Here is a 12233-nt window from a genome sequence, read left to right as displayed (position 1 = left end):
TTACTTGCGTCATCACTACCAATCACCGTACAGGCAATTTTATCACACCTACCGATACTACTTGCGGGCATTTTATCACACCTACCGATACTACTTGCGGTCGCACTTTGGCCAAGTCGAGATTTTGTCTGGTAATACCATATATACTCTATATACGCGCGGACCATAATGATGCCTCCTCGGGTTTTGGCCTCTGGGCCAAAACCCTGCGGGGGCAATAAGTATCTATAACAGTCTTAACAGTCTTTAACAGGAAGAGTCACTGAACTTTTAGTCTATATCTATAGCCTGTATCTTAAGTATCTATAATATGTAAGAATCTATCCGTCACGGATATGTCACGGATCCATCACGGACATAGCCGTCACGTGTTTTTCCAAATTTGACCGTCACGGGTTTTTGTCCGTCACGGGTTTTACCAAGGGCCCATGGAAGGTGAAAGAAAATCCATTGCGCTTGCATTTTTAATGTCACGCAACGCTCCTGTGTGACATCCCAAGAACGGCTGCGGAGACCAATTTCAAACCATGCGATGTTTCTTTATCTATTTGAAAATTATTCATTCATGTTTGAATTTGAAAGAAATAATTTTCAAGGGTAACAATTCTCTTTTAGCTCTGTTGTCACAACATAGGAAATAGGTCTGCAACGAGTATTTGTGTGGCTTATGCGCTTTTATCCGAGAATTTGCATGGATCTGGATTCACCATCAACCTCGCTCAAAAGGAAAGCCTGCTGTGATGGGTACAATACCTTATTGTTACTTATTTTAGCGGGAACTTAATTTCGCGAAAATGGAACAGGCATATTTCGCGGGACTTAAATTTCGCGATTTGGCCAAAAACATACGTTGAAAGGAACTAAATTTCGCGAAAATTGTCAAAATACTGGTCTGCATTAACAATCAGTTAGTCTTAAAATTGGCAAAACTGATTTTAATTTTCCACAGCAACAGTTGCCGATGACACTGAAAAAAAAAACATATATTATACAAAAGGAAACTTAAAACAGTTTGACATGTTCCTTTGCAACAAAGAAGAGCTTGTTTGACGACCGTACCAAGATAACTAGGAAGTAACCATAACGTTGATTAGTTATTACTAATTATATAGAAGGGTATTAAAGTTCGCGTCGTTATTTTTCGCGAGAACCTTTTTACGCGGGTCTTTAATTTTGCGATTTTTTGAAAATCGCGAACTTCGCGAAAATTAAGTCCCGCGAAAATAAGTCACAATAAGGTAGAAGCGTTCATATCGGAGTACGAGTATGAGACCGAGTACAAGAACGACTTTTGTAATTCAATCAGTAGTTATGTTTCCAGAGCCCTCACTCCTTGCAGTTGCTGACCAGCTGAAAAGGAAACTGTTGGTACGAGATTGGTGTAAAATGTGATATTTGAAAGCATAAGCACAAGGTTTGAAGTCGTATTTACTGTCAAACTCGTAATCCAATCTGAAGGTCAAAAAATGGGGAGTGGAGTCCCTTAGGACTGAACTCTGTTTAATTGGAAGTTTCCCTCACAACTTATTTTGGGTACAAGGAATAATGACGACGATGGACCTTTGGACACAACGGGAAAGAAGATCTTGATAGGTAGATCACACATGAACCCACAACACACTGACTGTTGCAGGGTAACCCCACCCCTCAAAACAACAACAATAACAAACAATACACACACACACGAGGTGAAACCTGTTGTAAGCTGACATCTGTTGTTTACTTTTTTCACCCAGCCACAGAAGTGTTGTCCCTTCCCACAGATAGACATCCTTAGATTTCTCTCTTTAATCCCAACTGATTCCCAACGGAACTAAACGTAACAAGTTATATATCAAACTGTTAACGGACATGTTTTCAATTTTTTTTTTATTCGTCTTAAAACGTCGAAAAGTCTACAAAGCAAATCATTAGCTCAAACGACAATTATTATTTTGTTTTATTAAATTACCATTAGTGTATTAATATGAAAAATTATTGTCGCAGTCCGTACAAAAATGTTCACTTAGGGAACTTAAGGTTGGATTGTTTAGGTGATACTATGGTTGCCATCAGTGGCTATCTATGGAAATACAACACCCTTAACCAACAACTTTAGAAGGCAAACCTTGTTTGAACCTTTAAAGGATTAAAAATGTCAAAACAAAACACTACTTGTAACTCATTCTAAAACACAGTTCACAATAACTAAAGAACAAAATTTTTTTGATCACTAACTTCAATCAGCAATAAGAAAACAAAAAACTTCCCCGAATATAAAATAATCACACAAAAGTCAAGTGATGATAAGTTAGTACCGCACATGAAGAATGTTACTCCAAGTTAACAACCCATGTGCACAAAACAAGTCCCGAGTAAAACGTACACTGAGTTTCTAGTATGGCTCAAGATGTAATGGACAGCTACACAATACAAAGTCATTTACATTTCAGGGTCGTAACCAGGAATATGAGATCAGGGATCACAGCCTTGGGATCGGGATCATGGACCCGGGATCTTGGGTCACAAGTCATGGCATGTCACGGGATCCAGATCGACCAATCAGATGGGATCAGAATGGAATCAGGGATCAAATGTTGCCACATTTTGGGGATCAGGAATCAAAATTTTGAGCTAAAATTTGGGATCAACGATGAAAAAATATACCTGGTTACGACACTAACATTTGGTATTTTCAAGCTAGAACAGGCAGCTACTTTTGTTTTGACAAAAGCCAAGGTGGAAATGTGCTTGTTGCTGGCTTCTATGGACAACCCTGGGTATCATTATGAAAATAATTGATTTAGCCAAGCCTAAAAGCGGAGCTCCCTGGTTATTAACTTTGCCCTTTATTGAAATCTTTATTTACTGACCATAGACAGTTGTCGTCATCAAGACTACAACTGATGGGCCAAAAGGCCAACAAATTATTGTTTTTTTCCCAGTTAGCATAATTTTAAAATCTGCAAAAGTACTTTGTTAAGCTGTTAAATATCATTGCTGGTAGCACAAATAATGCAAATGCTGAATATTTAACACAGTAAGAACCATATGCTATGCACAATACTAATAATAGTATTGTGCATAGCATAACAATAATTACCAAAAGTGGACTTTGAATTATTAAAAAAAACAACAACAAAAAAACAAAAAAGATGCGCTGGGGTGTAATGCGGGTTTGTCAGTTTAAATAATGTCTCTTAACAATCTACTTGAATCTGTGAAAACCTGTTACCTTTTTATTTTTACCCTCTAAATAATCCTAAGGGCTATGGTATATAATTAAATCCAAAACATCTAACATCTATATCGACATTAAGTAAGGATGGGTTCATGCAGTAATAAAAAGTAACCCACACACTCGTGACATAATGATGCACCTACTATTTAGAACTAAGACTATCAAAAGGAAATTGAAAGTTCTCAAAATCAAGTTATTAGATTCTGTTGCTCATCACATGATTTAACAGACACCAAGCAACCTAGCCCTGTTTGGGTTTGGAACTGGTAACTTCACTGACAGCTTTGCTACTCATGCGAAACCAGCAAAAAATCCTAACAGGTGCGTCTACTGCAGGCTAACTTCTAACTGTAAACTCTACAGTAATCGTTCTTGGAAATATCAGCAACAGATGAACATTTATCCTTCACAAAAAAAGTTTAAAAGGCTGTGTCCTCATGGAGCATATTCTTCCACTGCCAAAAACAAAATTTGCAGGTTCAATTATTTTACACTGTAACTACTTATTGCTTTGTCTTGAAGAGGTGGTGAAAGGTGAATCTGACATTTTATAAAACAGCGAGAGTAGCACCTTTTCTGCCAGCTGGTGACCATCCTAGGCTTACAAAATAAATTGTGATCCGAATAGTGTTGAAACAAACTGAAACTGTGAATTTTCCATGAATTTTCGACTAAAATGTGAGAGACACTATCAATGACCCCTTCTTGTATTGGCTGTACAGTACTTATTTAAAAAATCCCTTGCAATTATGTTTGCTAAGCGGACAGCACATGTAAGAATAAATCTTGATTAATTAGCAGAAAGATATGGGAGAAGCATCAAACTCCCCGCAAAAAGGACATGTCATAAAGAGAAATTTGACGTTGAGCTCATGGCGACATAGCCTCTAAACTGAGATATAAAACCTGAACAGGCATTTCTTGAGGCATTTGTGTAATCATCAGCAGTTGCAATACTTGTACACCTCATCTTCACACTAAACCTTCTCGTATCCACGGTGACTCTTGCGCCGACCAATGATATAAGCAATGAGCACGATAAGCACTAGCCCTGCCAGAGCACAGCCCACTGCTATCGGAACAATGTCGTTGTTGTCTGATGATTTTGTTGGTGATGGTGCGCCTGTTGGGTTATCCTGGTAGCACTGTTTCGCATCTGGAATCAGATGTGTTTACATTAATATCATATCAGACACTGTACACCACATAAGGGAAACCATTGCCAATGTTGAGAATTTAGACAACGAGGATAAAAAATAATAATAATAATAATAACACTACTTCATAACATGCAAGACTTGATCACCAGGAAGAGTGCAAAGTGTCAAGGTTGTATAATAAATACAGATATTTCTTCATTTAGACTGGCCAATTGTGTGAAACTGTGCTGCCAAAAGTTTGATGCTATAAGCTCTTTTAAAAGTAAACTTAAGTCATTTTATTTTACTAGACTTTTAAATGTTTTTGATGGTGACAATTTTCGTTCGTTTAAATTAATTTGTCCTAAGTGTCGCCGTGTTAATATTTTCTCTGTCTGTACTTGTTAAGTTGATTAGTATATTTCAGATTGTATTTGTGTTATTTAGATTTATTTGATTTGTAGTTTAGTCGGGTCAGGGAAGGGTTTTTTCGGGATATTTTTTAGGGGGCTGGGTGTGGGTGTTTTAACCAAGTAGGGGACTTATGTCCTATTGTTAAGCACCTGTACTTGTACGAATCCTTAAATAAATAAATAAATAAATAAATAAATAAATAAATGGAAGGTTAATTCATCACACAGGCCATATGGACCATACTGCCAGAAGGATATTGCTACACCCCTGGATCACATGAAAGTAGTGTCTCGCCCTGAAACAACGCAAAATGATCCTACCAGACCTGAAGTCCAACAAACTAGCCATTAGACAGTACACTGCCTCTGACGGCAGCAAGCAATAGCTTACTTAGTCAGCTTGTCGGGGCTGAAGCCCTAAAACTAGCTTTGAATTGCCAGTTTACGATGAGCAGTTTGAACCATTAGCATGTCTACATGTACACCAGTCGATCAATGAAAGAAGTAGGAGGGGTGATGGGGAAGGGGGAAGGGGGAAGGGGGAAGGGGGAAGGGGGAAGGGGGAAGGGGAGCAGGGTAATAATCATCATCAATACTCACCCTTTCCAAAGTCATCACTGGTGTTTTTGGCAACAAAAGGTTCAAACTTCAAATCCTGAAAATCTGCATCAACATTGTAATTCGGGACACCTGTCTCGAACGTCACTTCTGATTTAGATTTGCAGGAATAGTAGCCACCCAATTGTCCTGAGGGACCTGCTGAGCCATTGTATACACTTGTAATCGACGCCTCTGTGGTGCAAGTAAATAAATCAGTTAGATACATTTATAAAACAGCATAAAACGAATGATTATAGATGCTTTTTTTCTACACTTGGATTTTGTTGCTTGTGCTTTACCATGAACATGACATTTCAAAGTTTATTTTTTCCCTTTACAATCAGTCGACGCCATCCACATCTTTTAAGGGGAAGTTCATTCCAAAATGGCACTTTTTTTCTTCACACCAACGAAAAGGTAATACAAAGATAAGTTATTCACCAAAATTTTAGCTTCCAAAGAGTATTCTCAATTTTCAGACTACGTCAGACAAGGATTTCATAGGGTTCGAGTACTCTTTGGAAAATGAAATTTGGGTGCTTAACATATCTTGGAATTACCTTTTTGTTGGCGTGAAGAAAAAAGTGCCATTTTGGAATGAACTTCTCCTTTAAAAACAAAACAACAAAAACAGCACGTCTTATGACTAAGTTCTACCTGTAGCATTTGGAAAGTCCTCATTTCCTTTTAGGGTGACATGTAAAGAAATCATTTTGCCTTTCCATGAGGTACTGGTATTATCACTTGCTTCCAATGCTTTGGCCACCTTGGCAAATTCTATCGTCAGCATGTAATAGCGTTCTTTCTTTGGCCAAGTGAGTGACAGTGCTGCAGTTTTCTTATTTAACCCACAGTCGCCACCAATGTTAACATCATGTTCATTTGTTCTGTTTATGTAAATGGTGACTTTTTCTTTCTAAAAGGCAAGATTTAACAAAGAAAATTAGTTAAGATGGCTTAATACAACAGCTGCCTTGCTAAACAGGCACCACTGGGGCTAGTGGATCCAGCCAGTACACTTATACCAATAAGCCTTATTCGTATTCCCCAGGGATGTAGCTAAGAAAAAAAAAAACTAACCTGGCTCGTTAAAAAGCCCAGCCAACTTTTCTGGTCTTTAAAGTTAAAATTATCCGAAGTCTTTTGTTTTCTTGCAAAATTTCAGCTGGTCATAAGCTCTTGAAATTAGCCAGCAGCCCGCTCTTAGCTACATCCTTGATTCCCCCCTCTAATGCAGGGGAATTATGCTCAAAAATACCACGGTACACAAAGAAAATTATGGCTGGGTGGCCTGAAAACCAAAACAAAAACTGCAAGGCTCTATAGCCTAAAAGGGAACTGCAGGCTAGAGAGATACCAGTGTCAAACACAAATATAAGAAGTTGTAGAACTGATCAAGAAGACTCACAAACTTAATAATGAGTGAAGGGAGAGTGCATATTGTGCTTAGTTCCTGACAACACAAGGTAATATCCTCAATCTGTTAATAGTCATTTGATTTACATCTGACTTACTTAAGGTAGTTCTGAAAGGACTGTTGCTGGTGTAGTCACCAACAACAACAACAGTTCTTTCTAGAGCTTCTCTCACGTTACGGACCAGATGATCACACTGTATGAACAACAGATCTTTTAAGTTTAGCATTATATCATGGTTTTGATATACTGATCAAATGTGCAGGGTTTTTTGTTTCTAGTTTTGTGAAAGGATTTGTTCAGAAGTTACACCACACAAAATCAGGAAGTTTTGCATCATTTCAATTTCTTTCTTTAATAACTGATAAAACATGCCTCTTTTTGTTTGATATATTACTTTTCATCTTCTTAGAAATTGTATTTAGCAGGGTCCCTCTGGAGACCAGCCACTGTGCTGAATGGGCCACCCTGCATAAAGAAAGTTTTACCTACCTACCATCTATTCAAATAACCTAAGTGGAATTTTAGCTGTTTATCTCTAATTATTGGTTCTCAAACTGAAATCTTTCAGTGAATTTTTTGCACACCTTGGTTATTGTTGAATTCTTATCCTTGTAGGCTATCTTCACATAATCAACGGTGAAAGTAACTGCAAACTCAGCTAGCAAACAGTACTTCTTTGTCTTGTTGTCCATCAGACTGAAGTTTCCATGAGGTGGAGGTAAAGTTGGTTTTGGAGTCGTTGTTGGTATGGGAGTTGTTGTCGGCTTAGCCGTGGTTGTCCCATTGGTTGTTGGCTTGGCTGTCGTTGTTCCATTACTTTTGGTTGTCGGTTTAGCTGTCGTGGTTGCATTTTTGGTTGTTGGTTTAGCAGTGGTGGTCGGTTTAGCTGTCGTGGTTGCATTTTTGGTTGTTGGTTTAGCAGTGGTGGTCGGTTTAGCTGTCGTGGTTGCATTTTTGGTTGTTGGTTTAGCAGTGGTGGTCGGTTTAGCTGTCGTGGTTGCATTTTTGGTTGTTGGTTTAGCAGTGGTGGTTGGTTTAGCTGTCGTGGTTGCATTTTTGGTTGTTGGTTTAGCAGTGGTGGTCGGTTTAGCTGTTGTGGTTGCATTTTTGGTTGTTGGTTTAGCAGTGGTGGTCGGTTTAGCTGTCGTTGTTGCATTTTTGGTTGTTGGTGCCGCTGTCGTTGTTGCATTTTTGGTTGTCGGCGCAGCTGTCGTCGCATCAGCACCATATCCAACACCTTCAGACAAAACAGCAAGAAAGAAACATTATTAGTTAACGACTGTCTGGACTTCTAAGCTACTAAACCAAGGAAGGCACAGTGGCCTAATGGTTGGCATATTGGACTTCAAATCGAGACTTTTGGGTTCAAGTGTTAACGAGGGTCAATATGTCAGCAAGACACTTCACTCTCTCAGCCGGGTGTCTTTACTGGACCTGGTGTATTGGGTACTGGCAAATTGTCAGGGCACAAATTGCTGGGGGAAAACTGCAGTGGACTAGCATCCCATCCAACACAATACTCTTTTATAAAATAAAATTATAAATTGCCACAGACATAACAACAGACGAAAAGACAAATAACATTCAAATTAACACTTCATTAACTTATTAAAGCAAAAACACAAAACAATTATTGCATTTGATGTAAGAAGACTACACATGAAATTTAAGCCAAGGCCACAATATTATTACCCACATTGACAATGTTTTACCTAGTTGATCAATGTAGCACCTCTGATAACTCATCATTAGCAGTTTATTATGTTGAAAAAAATGTACAAAACAAAATTTAACAGTCAGAGACACTTCGTGGATGGCAGTAATGCTGTCACCAGTGTAGAAGTTCTGGTCTCATCTCTGACATCTTAATGAATGAAAACTGAAAACTGCCACCCAAATAAAAAGGTCTTTTATGTGGTTTATGACCACAAAGAAAAAGCAGATTTTAGCAGGGATTATTAGAATCCAAAAAGAAGATTGAGGGTAACTTGATGGTTTGACTTATAGAAAACTGTTCAAAACCTCAATTTGCATTTGTGACAGATACAAATTTCTTTAAAAACTTGCCAAACTAGACAACATAATTCGCAAAAATTATACAGTTAACTCTCACTATAACGGACACCTTTGGGACCACAATTTGGTGTCCACAATAGTGAAAGTCTGTAGTAGCGTGAATTATTTTTAGTTATTCTCATTTGCCGGGACTTCAACTCCTGTCTATACTAACAGGGTGTCCATTATAGCAAGGTGTCCGCAAGACGGGAGTTGACTGTACTTCATACAGTTTTACAAGTCTTGTTCAGTCCCCGACTGTCATTCATGCATGACGGATAGAATAAAAGAAAATTTATGCATAATTAAGTTCCTGATGAAGTTCCTGTTTACTACTTGGTACTGCTAGTTGTTCACAGACTGTAAGCATTGCATGGCCTAAGCAGAAACCTAAGTACTAAATAAGAAATATGGCTAAAATGAAAATCTTACTAACTTTTAGGTTTTAGGTCTATATACTTCCAAAAGGGATTGGTTTAGCTACAAGTAATTCCCTTTTTTTTTGCAGGAATTGTTTGTGAACATGGTAAGGTATTGAAACTTCAACCCTATATGCACCGAGCACTTAGCCTAATTAAACAATACAGTCGAGAAAGTAATCAAGAAATACTGTGTATACAGCCCTGTTCATCCTACTATATTTAACGACAGGAAATTAGCAGATTCACAGAATTTCCTTGTTTCGATTTAATGAACTGTATCCAAAATGAACCTCAATTCATGCAAGCTTGCATGTAGCGTGATAAAGAACAATCTTGCAATGAAAATGATGAAGCATATAAGTTTTTAACACCCGATTTTAATGTGTTTATAAACAAACGATTCGACGAGCTAAAATTCTTTAACAAGCAAGGCGCACAATGGTCACAAGTTATCCAAATGACTCAGAGAAGCGGAAATTATGGTTTCCCACGTTTCAGGCAATTCTGTAATTCAATACGACTTTGCAGTATGGCTCTTTGATCCTTCAACGTTGTGTTTGAGAATCCACGGAAGGCAGAGAGGAAGGCAAGGGGGCAAAGAGAATGTACAAAAGTACAACTTTACCTTCATGTTTGATGGCTGCCACAATCAACAGACTGCGAAATTTTGGCGCAAACAATGAAACTTGCAGAATTTGCATAAGCTTACTATGACAGTAGAGTCACGTATAGAACAAGATGAAGCAATATCGACTACGAACATCAATCGAAAGAGTTTGAAACGAAAAAGCAGCGATCTAAAGGTGAATTTTGGCTTCTTTTAGTTATAACACCAATTCTGTCCAACACAAGGTCGATCAAAAGGCGCTTTTGATCAGTATGCTTAGCACTGCACAAACTTCGACTGATCTAAAATATAATGAAGAAATACCCATAACAATAGTGTCAGACGAAAAATACTCACCAAAAGCAACACTCAAGCAAACCAGGATCACAAAAAGCTTCAGCATCTTGAAATTTTCAGTTTCTTGCAGCCTTTGAGACTTGAAGCACGATGCCGTTGCGAAAGGACTGAAGTTCCCGGAAAAACTGTGATGTAAAAGACAAGTCACATGACAAACACGAGACCTCTACCCATAGTGCAATTCGGCTCGGCGGGGGCGGGAACGTGTAAGCGCAAGCACAGGCATAAACCCAAAAGACGCTTTATTACAGGGATAAAATGGGAACTGGATTTTGCCTTTTTTCACTGGAAAAATGGGATTTGGGTTACTGGGACTGGAAGGCACAAACAAAAAAATGGACTGGAATTTGGGCATTAATTAGACCGGGAAATGGTATTTATATCCCCGGGGCTATAATCCCCCTTTTATAGGACCCTCCCGGCCAGAAGAAATTACCTTATTGTTACTTGTTTTCGCAGGACTTAATTTTCGCGGTTTTAAACACCCACAGAAATGTAGTAACAATAAGGCACTCCACATAAGAAATTACAGACTAGAAACAAAGAGCAGAGAGGGGAGCATCCAAAAACCTCCCGAGGCCCCTTTGCAAGTAGGATGCACCGTAACATCTAATACAGAATGTGGAAATGGATATAAAAACATATAAAATGTTTGTCAGACTAAACTTAAAAGCCCTCGGCATTATGCCGTATTCACTTTTTTTTTTGTGTGCTCCCACCTAATTATATATAAACTCAACAAACTTATGTTAACTTTTTTTGTTTTTAATTTATTTGCTAGAAAAAAAATTCTTTTGGTCATTTGTCCCCGGATCCTCCAGTCTTATTTGACAAATCCAAGACCCCCTCCCATTGTTGCAGAAATATTGTTTCTTAAAGGAGCTCAGTCACGGACAACTAATTTTGAAAAAAACTGGCAAGTTTTTTCAAGTTTGTCAGTCGTAATCCGTCTTAATCTTCGTCAGACGAAACCATCCATGGTTATTTTCGGGTTTTGATTACTCTTTTGTTGTTTTCCTACATTACACAACTATTATTTTGAGGTTGGAAGTAATATCAGAAAAATGACTTTAAACATCGTGACAATGCTGACCATGTCCCTTTAAAACTGTTAGCTTCGCGTGGCGGGTGCTGCCGGTCACGGAAACAAAATTTATCTGAGCAAAAAACAGAAACGTTTTTTTGTTATTCGGAACAAATTTTGCTTCCACAACAGATGTTGTGAGTACGTGCAAACGGGAAAAGATTTAGGGAAACAATGTTTTAAATTTTTACCCTAAAGAGTGAGGGTGACCTGGATCACAACTTTTACTGAAAACTGTATAATGAAAATAGAGATTCAAAACTCATAATCAGTTACGGCTTTGCTAAACCTTCATCCCATTTCTTGGGGCAACCTCGTTCCCAGGGCCTCTGTCCTTTTCCTCCCTTGTCAACGATTGCCTTATACACAATCACTCGAAAGTCCGTCTCGGGTCGGTTGATTGCTATAGATTGATTGCTAGTAAGGAAAAGTGAGAAGTCATGGGAAGTCTTGTAGGGCAAGGTTTGTTCAGTGCTGTTACATGTAAACGTTTCCATTTTATACGCTTTTCGTACCTTTTACTCCCGGTCCCGCTCCTTCCTTTGTGGTTCCCACCGCCGTCCCCGCCTCTTTGTGATATTTCTATTGTAAAATATTACAGAATCTTGCGAATTTTGTCCTCAATTTCTCCCGGTTTTCCGCCACCTTGGGAATAAAACTCCCCACCCTTTCTTCTCTCGCCTCCCGTAGAGTTTTCGTCCCCTTTACTTCCGGGTTCCCGCCCTCTGCCCCCACCCCACAAGCGAGGCTTGTGAAGAAGTTGTTTTCTTTCCGAGGTATTAAAGAGGTGCGTGAAGAAGGTGGGGCGTGAGACAGAGCCGAAAGAAATGTGCCCCCTCGTGCTCTTAGAAAGTAATTACCCCTACACATTTAAGCTTAAGTGGTTGTTGATACGAAACTCCGCAGAATGTAGAATGA

General features: G+C 38.7%; 1 protein-coding gene and 1 long non-coding RNA gene across 2 annotated transcripts; both read right to left on the bottom strand.

Moving 5' to 3' along the window:
- Nucleotides 1-1854: 1854 nt before the first annotated feature.
- On the bottom strand, nucleotides 1855-2312 carry LOC144662957 (uncharacterized). The gene is made up of 2 exons (XR_013572564.1): nucleotides 2150-2312; nucleotides 1855-2118 (listed from the first exon to the last, which is right to left on the bottom strand). It is a non-coding gene; the product is annotated as an uncharacterized LOC144662957 (long non-coding RNA).
- Nucleotides 2313-2811: 499 nt separating this feature from the next.
- LOC144663913 (uncharacterized) lies at nucleotides 2812-10386 on the bottom strand. Its single transcript, XM_078524995.1, has 5 exons — nucleotides 10232-10386; nucleotides 7375-8027; nucleotides 6030-6288; nucleotides 5373-5564; nucleotides 2812-4376 (listed from the first exon to the last, which is right to left on the bottom strand). Exons 1-5 carry the CDS (start codon nucleotides 10275-10277, stop codon nucleotides 4198-4200), a joined length of 1329 nt encoding a protein of 442 aa, XP_078381121.1. The 5' UTR covers nucleotides 10278-10386; the 3' UTR covers nucleotides 2812-4197.
- Between the last annotated feature and the right edge of the window lie 1847 nt (nucleotides 10387-12233).

Source organism: Oculina patagonica, chromosome 8 (assembly GCF_052425735.1).
Source record: "Oculina patagonica isolate OP01 chromosome 8, crgOcupat, whole genome shotgun sequence".
Lineage (NCBI taxonomy): Eukaryota > Metazoa > Cnidaria > Anthozoa > Scleractinia > Oculinidae > Oculina > Oculina patagonica.
The sequence above is the reverse complement of the archived record's forward strand: the minus strand, read 5'-3'. Positions and strand labels throughout refer to the sequence as shown.

Coding starts and splice junctions, on each gene's coding strand:
- LOC144663913 (XM_078524995.1), bottom strand. CDS start 10,277: ATGCTGAAGCTTTTTGTGATCCTGGTTTGCTTGAGTGTTGCTTTTG. Junction 5,565..6,029: donor GGACTTTCCAAATGCTACAG/GTAGAACTTAGT, acceptor CTTGCACCACAG/AGGCGTCGATTACAAGTGTA. Junction 4,377..5,372: donor CAGTGATGACTTTGGAAAGG/GTGAGTATTGAT, acceptor ATCTGATTCCAG/ATGCGAAACAGTGCTACCAG.